General features: G+C 42.6%; 1 protein-coding gene and 1 long non-coding RNA gene across 2 annotated transcripts in view; both read right to left on the bottom strand.

The window, feature by feature from the left end:
- The window catches only part of LOC311275423, an 81,378-nt gene extending 79,891 nt beyond the window's left edge, over positions 1 to 1,487 (bottom strand). The window contains exon 1 of the long non-coding RNA XR_014624869.1: positions 936 to 1,487. This is a non-coding gene — a long non-coding RNA (uncharacterized lncRNA). The remainder of the gene's footprint in view (positions 1 to 935) is intronic.
- A 1,514-nt stretch (positions 1,488 to 3,001) lies between these two features.
- On the bottom strand, positions 3,002 to 14,318 carry LOC311249053 (arrestin domain-containing protein 3-like). Its single transcript, XM_084339743.1, has 8 exons — positions 13,764 to 14,318; positions 9,335 to 9,416; positions 7,962 to 8,109; positions 7,033 to 7,135; positions 6,659 to 6,915; positions 5,420 to 5,573; positions 5,175 to 5,329; positions 3,002 to 4,203 (listed from the first exon to the last, which is right to left on the bottom strand). The coding sequence occupies exons 1-8, from the start codon at positions 14,041 to 14,043 to the stop codon at positions 4,126 to 4,128; spliced, it is 1,257 nt and encodes a 418-aa protein (XP_084195869.1). The 5' UTR covers positions 14,044 to 14,318; the 3' UTR covers positions 3,002 to 4,125.
- Positions 14,319 to 15,521: the final 1,203 nt, after the last annotated feature.

The raw sequence follows: 15,521 nt of genomic DNA, 5'->3' as shown, positions 1-15,521 counted from the left end.
GTCAGCAGCAGCTCACGTGAGCTCTGTCCTACATCTGGTTTGCTGTATGTGCAGCAGTCTGGAGGGCAGAAATCAGTGGAGCAGACGCTCCAGCAGACCGCACATAACGGACGAAGGAGCAGCTGCGGCCGCGACTCAGACTGAAGCATGTTTTTCAAAGTCTGATGGAATAAAGAACAATGTTGCGACAGAGTCAGTGAGATGCAGACGTGGTTCTCAAACTAATAATAACGTACCCGTTTTTAAATATTATTTCAGCAAAGTACAGGACGTTTTATTACTGAACACTGTTGGAGGTGGAGTCCCTGTTCATTCCCATGAAAGCTGCTCAGTGGCGTGTTGAAGCCAAACAGCTCAACTTCCCAGCTATGAAAATACCTGGATTGCCGACGGAGTCTAGCTAACTTGAAGGGGGATAAATTAATTTAATGGTGCGGCTCGTCTAGACTCTCCAAATGTTATTGGACCCAATGGCAGTGAAACAAGTCATTTTCGCTTCTTTCACAATGGGTCTGTTGTTGTTTTCTCTTCTGTTACAACGTTTTCCGGCGCATTTGTGACGTGAACAGTGACGTCAGTGATGTACAACGTGATGCTTCAGATCAGAATCACAGAGGCTGCCTGCAGGAAGTGGGAATGGGGTCAATAGGCCAGTTTTAGCAGGTTAACCCCGGTCTTAGATTTAGGACCAAAGCCAAGCCAAGCTGATAAAAACCTGTGTCTACTGCAGGGTCAACTGACCCGGGTGTAAATGCAGAGTTTACACATTCCCATTGCACAAAAAAGCCCGATCTTAGTGGATTTAAGTGGGATTTTTGACCAGCGGTAAAGGGGTATAAGACGGCATCTAGTAACACAAATGTAAGGAAAATTCCTGATGCGAGGCTTGAGAGCACTTTTTTACTCAAAGGAGCTAGTAGATGACAGTGTGGTACCTTGTTTAAGCGATCTGAGTCCAGTCTGCAGGCCGGCAGGTGTCCAGAGAAGCTGCGGCCTCTGTAGCTGTGACCAGTCTCTGATCTCCATGAAGAACAAGATGGCGAACAAGATGGCGGACAAGCGTCTGACGACAGCGGCGTCCCTCCGGCTCGGTCCATGAACACCGAGCGTCGGTCCAACACCGCAGTGTCCGCTCGTAACAGTCTCTGATACATCTTCAGTTTCCACGTCGAAAACGATTAACAAACGCATTTAGCGTTAGCCGAGTTAGCTATACAGCTGCTAAACAGTCCATTCGCTTTGCTAATGGATGCTAACAACAAACACTAGCAGGCTAATGAGCTAACAGTAACAAGTAACGCTTGAACGACTGTAACTGTAACTTCACGACACACTTAAAGTAGAAGATATCTCCAGCTGGTCCAGACAATGTGTGGCATGAGTATCCTGCCGGTCCGGACGAGCCCAGAGTCTGTAGACTTCATCTACACACCTGTTCACATCAACACAAACACGGACATTGTGCGTCGCCACGTTCAGTCAGGTGACACGACCAGAGTGACTGTGTTGCCAGATCTGGCTAGAAAACAAGCAAACCACACCAACAGAAACAAGCCCAAAACAAGCAACCTGGCGTCCAATTGATCAGTTTACACTGCAGTCTATGTATGAATTTATTTTGCATTTCATTGGAAACCATTTATAAAATGCTAGACCTTGTAATTTAATATATTCATTTTTAAGTCTAAGGAACTTGAACAAAACCAGCAGGGGAAATAAAAATGAGGGATAAATTAATGACAATGAAAGTTACGATGTTGCTACTTTTTCAACCTTTTGTATTTAGGGGAAGTTCACTGAGTTCACTGTACAACTGTTGGAAAGTACTTACAGTATCTGCATTTCTTCGTCTCAGGCATTGTAGTTAGGTTTCTTAGAAAGTCGTGTTTGTTAGATTTGAGAGTAGAGAGTTTGCTGTCATTATACAATGTACAACGACATTAAAAGGGCTTCACATTAAGGTGCACAGGAAACAGGAATCCACACAACAAACTACAAAAAACAGGCAACCCAGCACAACAACAACAAAAAATGCTGGTGTACGTATAAATATAATGCACTGTAGTAACAACACCATATGGCTTAAAATATGTGTTTTGAGCTACAGTTGAAAAAACAAGCCGATAACAAAAAATGACAAAAACACAACCAGCAACCACAAATATTTGGAAGCAACTTTAAAGAATAAAGCTCAAGGTCGCTTAAAATAAGCAGACTTGGCAACCAGACCACTTCCTTTTATGACCATGAACTCTTCAAATTAAAACACAATATTTATAACTATGCCTCTGCATCTATTTAAGACTAATGTATTACATTTGACCTTCCGACCTTCCAACTTTAAAAACATTTTTTATTGAATTTATAGCATAATTATTTCAGGAATTTTTTTAATTAACTTTAAAAATAAATATCATGTCCCCCTGCAGTACTCCAAAGTACCCCTAGGGGCGCCAGTACCCCCATTTGAGAAACACTGAGTTACTCTGTTGGCTACAACTCGATCCCTGTCTTTTATAGACGATTTTCATTCACAATTTTGCAAAGTATCACCATTAAAACTATGCCGAATTAGCTATTAGCACTTCCTGTTTGCATTGTACCCATGGATGTACAGACAACTATCAGTGGATGACTTTTATACTGAATTAAACTTAAAAACATGAAGATTCTCAGGCAAGTTCTGTAGGTATGAGGAGTTTATTTATTTATTTATTATTCTTAAGCTGGTTTATGCACGTTTTTTGCAATGCACAACACAGTTAAAGATATCCTGAGAAAGTGTAAGTCAAGGCGAATCTAAAAACAAGTGTGTCGTGTGTAGCAAAGAGTTAAATAAAGTTCTGTAATTGTCGACTCAACGTGAGATTGTAATTACTGACCCATCAACAGCAAGTTAGCTGATGTTTCACAGCAAACAGTATCAAGAATATTCGGAAATATCAAGACTTGTTGAAAAAAACCACTACAGGCGTCTCATTATTTTATAAAATAAACTTTTTATTTTATCAAAAGTTGATCATGACAGCAGTAAGATCATGACAATAATATATAATGCACAGAAATGGAATAAACAGCAACAGAGTATATGAAAAACTAGTGCAAAAAAAAAAATCAAAAATACAAAAATATATTGCACTTTGAAGTTTTAGGTGGAAGAAGTCATGTCTGAGCAACATTCTCAATTCGATATATTCATCTGTAAACATTTATCTTTTACACTTTGTCATTCTTTTTTTTCTCTTTTTCTTTTTCGCAAAGCACAAAGCTTCTTAACATCCGTGTTTAGAAACATCTACAGCGAGAGAAGCTTTAGTTCAGAAACCAACAGGCGACTTGTGGTACTTTATATCGGTTGGTCGGAGTTTGTGCTTTTTCTCGACACCCTGTTTGGGTTTTATACCTGGTCATTTAAATCAACACACACACACACAAACACACACACACACACTCTCTCTCTCTCATACGCACACATTCACACACAATTTGAGCTTAAGTGCTCGAGGTGGTCGTTTAATAATCAGAAACATCATTCGTCTGTTTTTTTTCTGTCTCGTCTGCTTTGCTTTGTTCGCAGAAGGAGACAGTTTCCACCTGAAGTCTGGTTAGTGACGGCGACGGTCACGAGCTCAAACTATCATTTAGACTGGAGATAGCTTTTGTCCTGTTTTAAATGTGCCATTTAGGTTAGAGAGTTCAATATCGTTTACATCTGTGGACAGAATCTACTGTAGCATATAGGCCTGCGGCAATCTGCAGTATATAAAACCCACCAATAGAAAAAACAGTAATAACGGTATGTGCAAAATTTCACTGTGAGGAAGGAGGAGGCGTCTCCTGACCACTTTGTTTTCTGCCTTGTCAGAGTCACACAGTGGTGTCAGAACTTTTTTTTATTTTCCTCATCTTGAGCACAGGATATGGAGGATCCAGCATGGCTCGAAATCCCTGGTCCATATGTCAATGGTCACCGAATACTCTCTCAGCTGACTCTCCCAGGTCAGGGAGGGTATAGCCTTATTTATCGTGATATATAATCTGGTGAGAAGCTGGCTACGTGGGCCTGGAGCTGAGGGTGACGGTGTCTTGTTTGTGCAGAATTCCCTCTGAGCTCACGAGCTCTCCTCAGCGGGACGGACACGTGTCGGGTCTCCTGACGTCCGAGGCCCCGCACACCTCCACGGGGTCGGGGTAAGGGTCGACCTGAGGGAGGGGGCACAGAGAAAAGAGCTGCATGTTTACAGGCTGCTGACGGAGGGCTAAATAAAAACACTAAAGTCTGAAGAGAAGGTCAAGTAAAGAAGATTAAAGGGGGAAAAAACTACAACTTAAACTGCTTCGTGCTCCACTTTGTGTTTGTTTAATCTGTACAGAATGTGTTGAAACGGATGCTGAACAGAACAATGAGTCTCTTTATACATATTTTGTTCTTTACACTCTTTTAGACAGAACATCATACTTGTTTATTCAGCTTAACTGGACATTTTGTATGTTTTTTAATTAAAAATGTACATTTTCTACTGTTTTAATTGTCCTTTACCTGGTCATTTTGTAATTTCTTTTACAAAGTTGAATTTTTGCATGTAAACTGTACATTGTGTACTTTTTTTAACATCATAAATGTACATTTCATACTTTTTCTATATCTTAACTGTACATTTTATACTTTCTTTACATCTTAACTGTACGTGTTAAACTGTTTCATACATCTTAGTTGTATTTTTTTTCCTTTTTCTTATTCTTTTTTCAACTTTCTGTACATTTTGTACTTTTTATAGCATCTTTTTCATTGCATCATAACTGTATTTATACTTTTTATTGCGTCTTGACTGAACATTTTATAGTTTTTCATTACCTCTCAACATCTTAAGATCTAGTCGGCATCTTAAACGTATATTTTATGCTTTTTTTATTGCATCTTGACTGAGATTTAGTACTTTTTCATTACATCTTAACTGTTCATTTTATACGTTTTTATTGCATCTCTACTCTTTCACAGTGTGTGACAGTCGTCCTAACCCGTTCCTGGTGTTTTTATTTATTGCTGCAACACTGTTTTCACGCTGCCCTCGTGGCCAGGACTCTCTCTACAAGAACAGATTTTAATCTCAACGAGACTTGCCGGCCTCTGTGGTTCCTGTGAGATTGTGACTCTGCTTGCGTGTGAACTGTACCTCAGAGTAGAGTGGCGGTGGCAGATATCTGAACTCTGTGATGTATGTTAGCAGAGATCCCTGGTCGTCTCCCTCCCCATCAGACCTATCACAGCCCTGCAGACAGTCCCGCCTTTGACTCTCTGATATTTCCAGATCGCTGTAACTCGGCGGTGCTGCAATAAACAGACAAGTGTAAGAGATCCTTGTGTGCTGTGTGCACATTAAAAAGAGGGAACGTGCATGTCTGTGTTTACTCTACGTACCCTCGAGTCTCTCCTGCAGGCCCAGCCAGCTCAGAGTGCTACAGTTGCTGCTGATGCTGGAGGTGCGGCTGCTGCAGGCGTGGAGAGGTATGGTCCCTATCACCAAGGGCAACGAGAGAGACAAATTCAACCCGCCGGGTACGTCCACGTACACCTGCAGGAAGACGAAGGAGAACAGAATGTGTTAGCAAACACTTCTGTCTGAACAGGAGCCTGTTCTACCTGTTCGCGTCGGGGAAATTCAGCGCCTGAGGTGCCAAAGTATTTTCATGTACACATGACCTACGGTCTGCTGCCTCGTGCGACATGTGGCAGTCTTCAGAAACAAGAGGTTCAAACACTTCAGGAACATTCATCAAACATGTCTGACCTGTTTTCTAATTGTAATATGAATGTCACACTCTCCAGTCCAAATAACATCACATTAACACTGCGCTGATTATTGTTCAGTGTTTATAGAATGTTAATGGTAGTTTTACTGCGTTATAAGTACCTTAAATGTGTTATTACTGGTTTTAGTGCTTTATCAGTGAGTTAATAGTGTAACTAACATGTTTTCATTAGTTTTTTTGTGCATTAAAAGAGATTATCAATAGTTTTTGTGTGTTAATATTAGCATTTTTTATGCATTATTATAACTTTAAGTGCTTTATTTGTGAGTCCTTTTGCTATCAGATTTTCGTGTGTTCATTAAAGCTTATTAGTATTTTTAAAAGGTAATAAGTAGTTTTAATCTGTTACTGTTACAAGTGTGTAATTAATGAGTAATTGGTGTTATATATATATATGTTGTTGTTAGATTTTTGTGTTATTAGCCAGTTATTAGTAGTTTAAGTGCTATATTAGTGAGTTATTAGTATTATTACTATGTTATTATAAGTTTTGAGGCAATAATTACAGGTTATTAGTAGTTTAAGTGTTAAGTTAGTGAGTTATTATTTACCTTTTGTACATCAATTACAGGTTATTAGTAGTTGTAATGTGTTTCTAGTAGTTTTAGTGTTTTATTAGGGAGTTACTATAGTTATTAACATGGTATTAGTAGTTTGAGAGCATTATTAATGTGTAATAAGTGTTATAAATATGTTATTAGTAGGTTTTAAACAGGTTAATAGTAGCTTTAGTGTTTTACTAGTAAGTTATTGTTTTTACTATGTTATCGTTAGTTAGTATTTGCATCATTAGAGCCTCTGGGTCAGATTCTACACATTGTGGCTTTAAGATACGTCGCGGACTCACCACGAGGGCGTACTCCACTCTGATGATGGGACAGTCCAGGATGGAGGGCGACACCGGGGGGATCTTGAGCAGTTTGCCCTCCCAGCTCTGACTCTTCCCCTGCGGCAGAGGGTCTCCTCTCAGGTTGGACACCAGCTGCTGGATCTGCTTGCCCTTGCCCTTGGCGAAGAACGTCTGGGTCTGGTACAGAGCAGCCTTGGGCACCACGACGCGGGACGAACAGTTCTCCACCTCGGCGAAGATTTGGATCGACTCGCCTTGGAGAGAAGGGAGAAGAGATCAGTCTGTCAGACTGAGAGAGAAGGGAAGTAAGTGAAAAAAGCAAAGAAGAAGAAGAGGAAGAGCTGGAGGAGTGAGGAGGAGGTGCGGCTCACCTGGTGTGTAGCCCTTTCGCTCTATCTTGGCACTGAGGGAGATCGGGCCTGAGGCGCAGAACCAGCAGCACAGAGTTTTCTCCTTTGTACCAGCCTGAGGGGCCTGTTCACACACAAACATCTGCTTCAGCACAAACATCACGTCCACGCCGGCCTTCTTAAAGGAGCAGTCCCACAGTTTAGGAAATACACTTTACGAGTTAGAGAAGAAGACTGACTCTCATGTCGGTACGCTAAATATGAAGCTACATCCAGCAGCCTGTTAGCTTAGCATAACGACTGGAAACAAGGGGGAAGAGCTAGCCTGGCTAACCCTCTCAAGAAACCAAACAGGGACGTTTGTTTACGTATTCGCCCGTGCCATTTCATCAGACATATTATCGACTAGAAGTCGCAAAAAAAGTGGAAAAAATGCTATCCATAGTCTTCTGGTTTCCGTCCTTTGAATGGCAAATAAAGACTATCGCCACCTGCTGGTCTGGAGTAATATTCCCTCTCATGCAGTCTCACGTCATACGAGCTAGGTGGTCCTCAGCTGTAGTCTTTGCGGTGTGTTCAAGTGCAGCCTTTAGGCTGAGAACGACATGAGACGACCCTACAGTCGGTTAGCTCTAAGATGTCGGATTAGTGCGTCTGAGCCTTTAAACAAACAAGACGCAACATGTTTTTCTTTTCTCATCGATCTTTCTGCCCCCTAGTGTCTTGTTAACCTTTTGCTCCCTAAATAAAACAAGATTTGATGTTATTATTGCATCTTTTTCTGATGAAAGTTGGTGCAAATCTCCTTTGTCAGGCTAGCTGTTTCCCTCTGTTTCCATTCTTTATGCTAAGCTAAGCTAAGACATAAGAGTGGTATCAGTCTTCTCATCCTCCCTGAAAGCGAATGAGGAAAATGTTTGAATCAACAGGATTATGTGCAGCGATCCTACCAGCAGCAGCGGAGTGTTGATGTCGATGTGCTCGAACACAATGAACTCTTTCTTCACTTTGACCGGCAGCAGCCAGGGACGGTGCAGTTCAGCTTTCACCCAGTACCTCACACTGCCGTGCTTCCCTTCAAAGGAAGTGGCCAGAGCCCTGACAGACGAGAGGAAGGGCAGCAGGAAGCGAGAGTGTTAGGAAGTGAGGGTGGTCTGAGGCCGTGTGCTATAAATGACTCTGATATTCACTGTTGTTACAGAAGTACACCGATCTTTTACTGAAGATACAAATACAACAATGTTAAAGATATTTGGTAACAAGTAAAAGTATTGAAGTATAAACAGCTAAATCTACTCTAAGTATCTGTAGTGAAATGTTTTCTATCGCTGATAATTTTACTTATGTAACATTAAAAGTTTGTCTCGATAGTTTAAAGATAGCTAGTTCGGTCCAGTGGTTCCCAGCCTGGAGGTCTGGGCCCTCCGAAGGGTCACCAGATAAATCTGAGGGGTCGTCAGATGATTAATGTGAGAGGAAACCCAAAAAAACAAAGTTCTGATACATGAATATTTTATTCCTATTTTGGACTTTTCTATAATCTTTGTGTCTTTTGTGAATCACTGGTCGTTTGATCTCTTTGGGCCGCGAGTTTCCGTCCAAATGTGGCACAAATTTCAGCCAAAACGTCCAGAAAATCAGCAAAAGAAAACATAAATGAATGCCTGTTTCCATCCACTCCCGCTTATTGAGTATGAATTCATTAGTTGATTGAGATAAAAGGCTGATTGAGTTAATTCTCCTGCTATTAAACCATTGCAGAAGAAGCTGACATGGTCATTTTAAGAGCTCCAGCCGAGGCTCAAACGATGGAAAACATGATGAAAATCAGACATTTATGGGGGGTTTTTTCAGATCTGTACTGGAGGAGACCAGTGATTCATTTTCTCAATTGATCTTTTACTTGTTTGGTCTGTAAAATGTTGAGAAATGTCAATCAGTGTTTCCCAAAGCCCAAATGTCTTACTTTGCTGTCACAGACGAGGAAAAGAAACCAGAAAATATTCACATTTAAGAGGCTGGAATCTGAGAATTATGACTCAAACCAATTCATCAATTATCAAAGTAACTGGTGATTAATTTAATCGTTGACAGCTGATCATATAATCGTTGCAGCTCTCGCGTACGTCATCATTTATTCACCAAGTCTGGTTTCATTTTTGTTTTTTTATTGACCCACAAACTGTTGCACCACAGCCAAGAGGGGGAACTTTCATTTCTTTGAATTTCTGGTGTTTCCAGTCAAGTTTTTCAACGTGCAAACTGAAAATGTGTTCAAACAGAAGGATGGAAATAAGGAGAGTAATCGAGTAAATGTACTCACATCTGAGGCAGGTTGAAGCTGAAGGCAAACTCGTGTAAGCCGGCGTGCAGGACAGTCAGCCCTTCCTCCGAACAGTCCTCATCTGGAAACACAAAGAGCACGTTTTCTTCACACACCTGCGCTCTGTTCACACATAAAGTCACTTATTACACAATGGACGTATCACTTCACCTCAGAGGGTTTATCTCCAACTGTTAGAGGCATGTAAGAAGAGAATAAAAAGCAGAGTAAGCACAGAAACACCCACTTCAGTTGCATCGAACTGTTTTTCACATTTCACATTTCAGCCCCTGAACATGAAGATTTTCTGCTTCTCTCAGCTGATTTCACAGCAAACTAAATATTTTGGGGGTTTTGGTTTGTTGGTCGCACAAAACAAGCAGTGTGAGGACGCCATCTTGGACTCTGAGACCCTGGAGCGGACGTTTTAATCCGTTTGAGGAGAACAGACTCATCAGTTATCGCTCAGATTCATGGACGCGTTCTTCTTTAAAGGGCAACTCCAACAATTTCACACATTAAAGTGTGTTTACAGGTCTCGGGGAGTACTTCTTTATAAAGTCTTTTGTGGCTCCAGAGGAAGCTGCATGTTACCTGATAAACGGCCTCAAGGGATGTCACTCAGTGGCCGCGTTGCATTGTGGGTAATGTAGGCACCGTGTTTTGAAATGCGATAAGTAGGTCGTCAGTAAAGGAGTCGATGTAAAGGAAAAGGACGTGAAGGAGTATTTTTTGCTCAGACATCACTAATCAGTTTGGTAATTAGCCTGCTAACCTGTATAACCTGTTTTTTTTTAAAATCCTGTTACTTCTTGTTTTTTGTGTGTTTTCTTTTATCCGGTCTTTGTTCAACACATGGAGCTGCACCTTTGCATGAAAGGTTCAACATAAATAAAGTTAGTATTATCATTATGAAGTTATCATGATGGGAAAAACATGGTTTTATTTGTGAAAGTAAGTCAAAGCTCATCAATACAGACGCAAAAACAAGAACATGTAGCTTCTGGTTCGCACCAGTGAGCCCCAGAAAGTTTTGTGTGCTTGTGAGAAAGTTGATTTTTGAGTCTCGCTCCCAACTCGCTTGGACTGCGGCCGACCCAAATCCCAAAACATCATCAGTACTTGACGATCTGGGAACGAGACTAAAAAAATTCTCACAAATCGGACCTTTAAAAGATATTTTTTCCCCTCCCCGTGTCCCCTCTGGGCCTCCGTACGTCAGGACATGAACTTGAAACGCTCAAACCGTCCTCAGCCTCTCGTGAAGAACTGACACATTCACGTCACGTTGTCGCTCGTTGCATTTCATGAATAAACTCGGTATCGCTGCGGTTGTTAAAGTGTCGTGGCGAGGCGCCGCTGCAGCAACACACCCTGCGAGAGAGCGAGAACATGACCTCTATCGACTTCCTCATTTCTTCTGTTTTTGTTTGTATTTCAAATGCTCTGTATACGTCTCCAGTCAGGCCTGCTGCTTCCTGCCAGCTCAGCACTCAGCCTGCATCTGTCTGTCTGTCTGTCTGTCTGTCCGTCTGTCTGTGTGCTGTATGTTTGGTGTGAGAGTTGTCATAAACAGCTCACATGCATGCCTATGTGTGTGTGTGTGTGTGTGTGTGTGTGTGTGTGTGTGTGTGCCTGTCTGCGTGCACGTATGAGCGTGCGCCCTCGTCAAGTCACCGGCAACACAGAGAGCAGCAGAGCAGGAGCAGACCGGTATGAACCAGACTGAGCAGCTTCCTTCAGCTGGAAACTCCAACGCACGCATTACAACTCGGCCTCTCATTGGAGGAGAGCGTGACACGAATAACAGCCCGGGGGCTCTGATTGGCGCGGCCTCCACAAGCCCCCGCCCACATTTGTACAACCATGTGGTGTGTCGCCTGAGAGGGAAGGAGGGGGGAGGAGGAAGGGTGGAGGGTGGAGGAGGGAGGAAGGGTGTTGTACTACTGACTGTGAACTCCAGGTAGACCTGAGGCTGTCACGCACGGGCTCGAAATGAGATCAGTGATGACAGAGGAGAGAAAGTGTTACAGTCATTTTATTCTTCGAGAAGCAGCAAAGACGAGAAACAGGTCGCGTGAAAAAAAAACATGTTTTTGTTTGTACAAAACCAGCGTTTCAAGTTCGAGCTCTTCAAGCAAAGAAAAAGCTCACGTGAGATCCATTCAGAGACCCGATCTGAGTTTTCTCACATGACTCGTCTTCATTTAAATCAACTCCCGCGCAAAAACTCATCAGTTCAAGCGTCTCAAGTGTGAGAAAGTGCTGCTTTTCTTCGTCTCATGTGACATTAAACTTAAATATTTGGGGGTTTTGGACTGTTGGTCGGACAAAACGAGATATTTGAGGGCGTCACGTTGAGATTTAGGAGGTTGAAGTGCATGTTTTAATGTGAACTCCTACAGCCTGTCTCATTCTGGATTTTTGAGGACAAAGATGATTTAGAAATTTGGGAATTTTATACATAAATAACCTGATTACAAGCTATTTCTTAAAACAGATCACTTCGATTTCTTTGTATTTAAAAATGTTTAGATGACGCAAGTGTAAAACTCAACCACACGTCACGGTCAAACTTCTTCTGAATGACCTTAAACCTCGAGCAGTTTCTTCCTTTCGCTTGACCGGTCCAGCTCTAGTGATGCCATTAAAGGAAAAGTCCACCCCAAAATAAAAAAACTCAGTCATTTTCTCCTAAACCTCACGGAGACGGAAAGTCAGGTGAAGGTTTGTCGTCCACAAAACATTTTCTGGAGCTTCACAGCAAAACAGCATCGCAGCATTCAGATGGAGACTTAGTCTGAAGTGGGTACACGAGCGTCAGTAACATCTTTCCAAATGAATTCAGAGCCATTAAATGATTGTTGTTGTTGTTTTTTACATTTTAAAACATTTATCCATCTCCTTCAGTTGTTTGGGAGAATTAGTTTTGCTGTGAAGATCCAGAAATGTTCTGTGGACCTGACTTTCCATCAGCACGAGGTCGAGTAGATAACGAGTGAACTTTTCCTTTAAAGTAAAAACACTGGAATACAGTTGACACTAAACCGGCTGAAGAAGAGGATTACTCTCCCACATCATTCCACTTCCTCTCGACCTTTGACCCTCCTCCGACACCGTCGTCCATCCCTGACTAAACAAACAACGCGCTCATGAGATCCGACGAGGACGGAAGAATCCGTCCCGTGCTCAGCCTCTCTGCTCCTTTTTTTATCATTTACAGTTTATAACAGACCTATTCAACAATTACGGCCCTCTAACGACCTCATCGTGGCCTTTAATCACGTAGTTAGTCGGCTAATTAGCTCATCATTAGTTACGTCTGCTGCTAAACCAAAAAAAACCCTCTTAATCCAGCTGACAACATTACTACGACTAAAAAAAGTGCATTGTTTTTGTTTGAATCTGCACTTTTTCTTCTTCTTCGACAACAGGAGTTGAACAGGGCTGATATATGACACACACAGACACACACAGGTTATAGTCTGGGTCCAACACAAACACGAGACGGATTATAAAAGAGCTGCAGGTGATAGTCTGAGCCGCGGTGGCTTCATTTCCATCAAACTGTCTCTCTGCGGCTCGTTTGCATCAACAAGTACAACATGAACACAGGTGGAGGAAGTGGTGGAGGGACTTTAAACTACAGCAGCTGAGATGTGATCCCACACACACACTCTCACACACACACAGAGAGAGAGAGAGAGAGAGAGAGAGAGAGAGAGAGAGAGAGAGTCAGCAGGGTCCTCCCCTCCCTCCCCTCTCTGGCAGTTTCTGAACAGGTTTGAACCGCTTCTAACAAAGGGAGTTGCCTGTGCTCAGCCTGCTTCAGGATGTCATCAGTGAAAATGTTCATTTCCCGTCACTTTGTGTGAATGTTTGCACCGAACAGCGAACCTTCCCTTCGACTTTGGCTTCGATTTGGATCGATTTCAGCTCTTTCTCGCACTGTTTCACACATGGATTGCAACTTTTTTTTTTTTTTTCCCCTCCCTCTTCCTCCTCCTCTTCTTCTTCTTCTTCTTCTTCTTCTTCTTCCTTCTCCTCTCTGCAGCAAACTGAGATGTCACAGGATGCAGAACCAGACTAAAAGCTCCTCTCCTGGCAGTCAGCTTTCACTTTGTGTTGTTTACATTCAACATGTTTTAGTGTGTGTGTGTGTCAGTGAAGTGGAGTGAAGTGGAGTGACGTGAGGAGGGGAGATGTATCGCATCAACGATCAGCTGTTGCATCAGCACCACTGGATTTTTATTCTGGGGGGGACTCTCTCTCTCTCTCTCTCTCTGATCTGTTTTGTCCGCACATTCCTGTGTCAATAAAGTTTTTTCTATCCCATCAAAAACACACAAACACAGGCAGCTCCTGTCATAAAAAAAAAAGTTTGCATCACAACAGCAGTGAAAAGATGGAGCGCCCCCCCCCCTCTTACCTCTCTCCTCTCCTATCAAGGTGTCGTAGTGGTGCAGGTACTCCACCTCCTCGGTGTAGTTCTGGGTGTAAGCCGTGTTCGCCCCGGCGTTCCGAGACTCGGTCCACCGGACCTTGGCGACTCCCCTCGCGGTTATGTCCAGGCTCTTCACCCGCACATCCCCGGTCACCTCCACCACCACGCGCCCCGACACCAGGTCCCCGCCGGAGAACGCCGGCAGGTTGTTCTCGTTCAGGCTGTCAAAGTAGATGGCCAGGGCCCGCACTTTGCCCAGCACCATGGCGAAGATGATGGCGAAATGACACACCAGGAGGAGGAAGATTAAAAAATGACAACAACAATAATAATAATAAAGAGTCTGTGGAGGAGAAGTTGGTGAGAAGAGCCGTGTGGCACAGATACATGCGCCTAGCTCCGGGGCCCCAGCGCAGAGCCGGGTGTGCGGCCGTGTCCGTGACGGTTCATCTGGGTGAGACGCTCCGCTGATGGGCCGCTTCAGCTCCCGGCTGGCCGCTTCTCCTCCCGCTCTGCTCGGCGTGTCTCCTCTCTCTGCTGCCCTCCTCCTCCAGCCGCCGCGCTCTTAAAGCCTCTGCGCGCAAAAATAACCTCACTGAGCATGTGCGCACAGACCGGCCGGTCACACACACACACACGCACACACACACACACACACACACACACACACACTGACGTACAGCCTGTACCAGCAGATGTTCAGACCGACAGGACGTGTCTCCACAAGTCTTCACTTCACTACTTCTCATCAAAACAAAAGATTTATGGTTTATTTCTGAAACGTTTCCCTCCAATTTGGTGCCAGTGATGAAATGTAACGAAGTACTTCTACTCGACTACTGTAGAATTTAGAAGTACTTTAAAAAAAACAAAAAGTATTGAAACAGAAGTGCCCTCTGAATACTGTGGTACTTCTGAGTATTTCCATGTGATGAAATATTTCACTCAGTTATGAAATGTAACTAAGTACATTTACTCAACTACTGAGTAAAGTACCTCAAGTATAATATAGAAGTACAGTACCTTCTGACTTCTGAGGTACTTCTGAGTATTTCCATAAAATGCGACTTTTTAACTCAGGGATCAAATGTAACTAAGTAAATTTAAGTAACTAAGTACAATTACTCAACTACTATATAATTCTGAGGTACTTCTGATTGTTTCCATTTCCTATGATGTATTATTTAGAGATTAAATGTAACTTAGTACATTTACTCATCTACAGTAGAATTCAGAAGTACTTCACTTGCGAGAAAAGTACCTCACATAGAATTTAGAAGTACAGTACCTTCTGACTTCTGAGGTACTTCTGAGTATTTCCATATAAAGTGAAATAAAAAGTAATAAAGTTACACTACATGTATCTGGACAGGTTTATAAATACCTGCAATCACAACCCAACCACCAGAACTCACCAGGAGCTGCAGCTCCAGCAGAAGAGACCTGAACTAATGTTTGAGTCTTTGAGTCTGGAAGAAGTGAGAAGAGTCACAACATCAGTGATGATGGTGGTGAAAGTCTACGAGGCCCTCTGGTGGCCAAAACTGTGCTGCACAACCTGCAGGCTGAGTGAGGACAGTGAAGGCATCACACACATCATTCATCACAAAAGTTAAATGTTGGACAGACTGTGTTTAATATCTCTGAGACAGAGGGAATTATTCACAACTTGAGACTTCTAACTGGATGAAATTGATTATTTCCTTTCATCCTTCAGCTTCTTGACCAGAATATCATTATATT

This window comes from Pagrus pagrus (genome assembly GCF_965226575.1).
Source record: "Pagrus pagrus genome assembly, chromosome: 19".
NCBI lineage: Eukaryota > Metazoa > Chordata > Actinopteri > Spariformes > Sparidae > Pagrus > Pagrus pagrus.
Note: the sequence above shows the minus strand (reverse complement) of the source record. Positions and strands in the feature narration are given on the sequence as shown.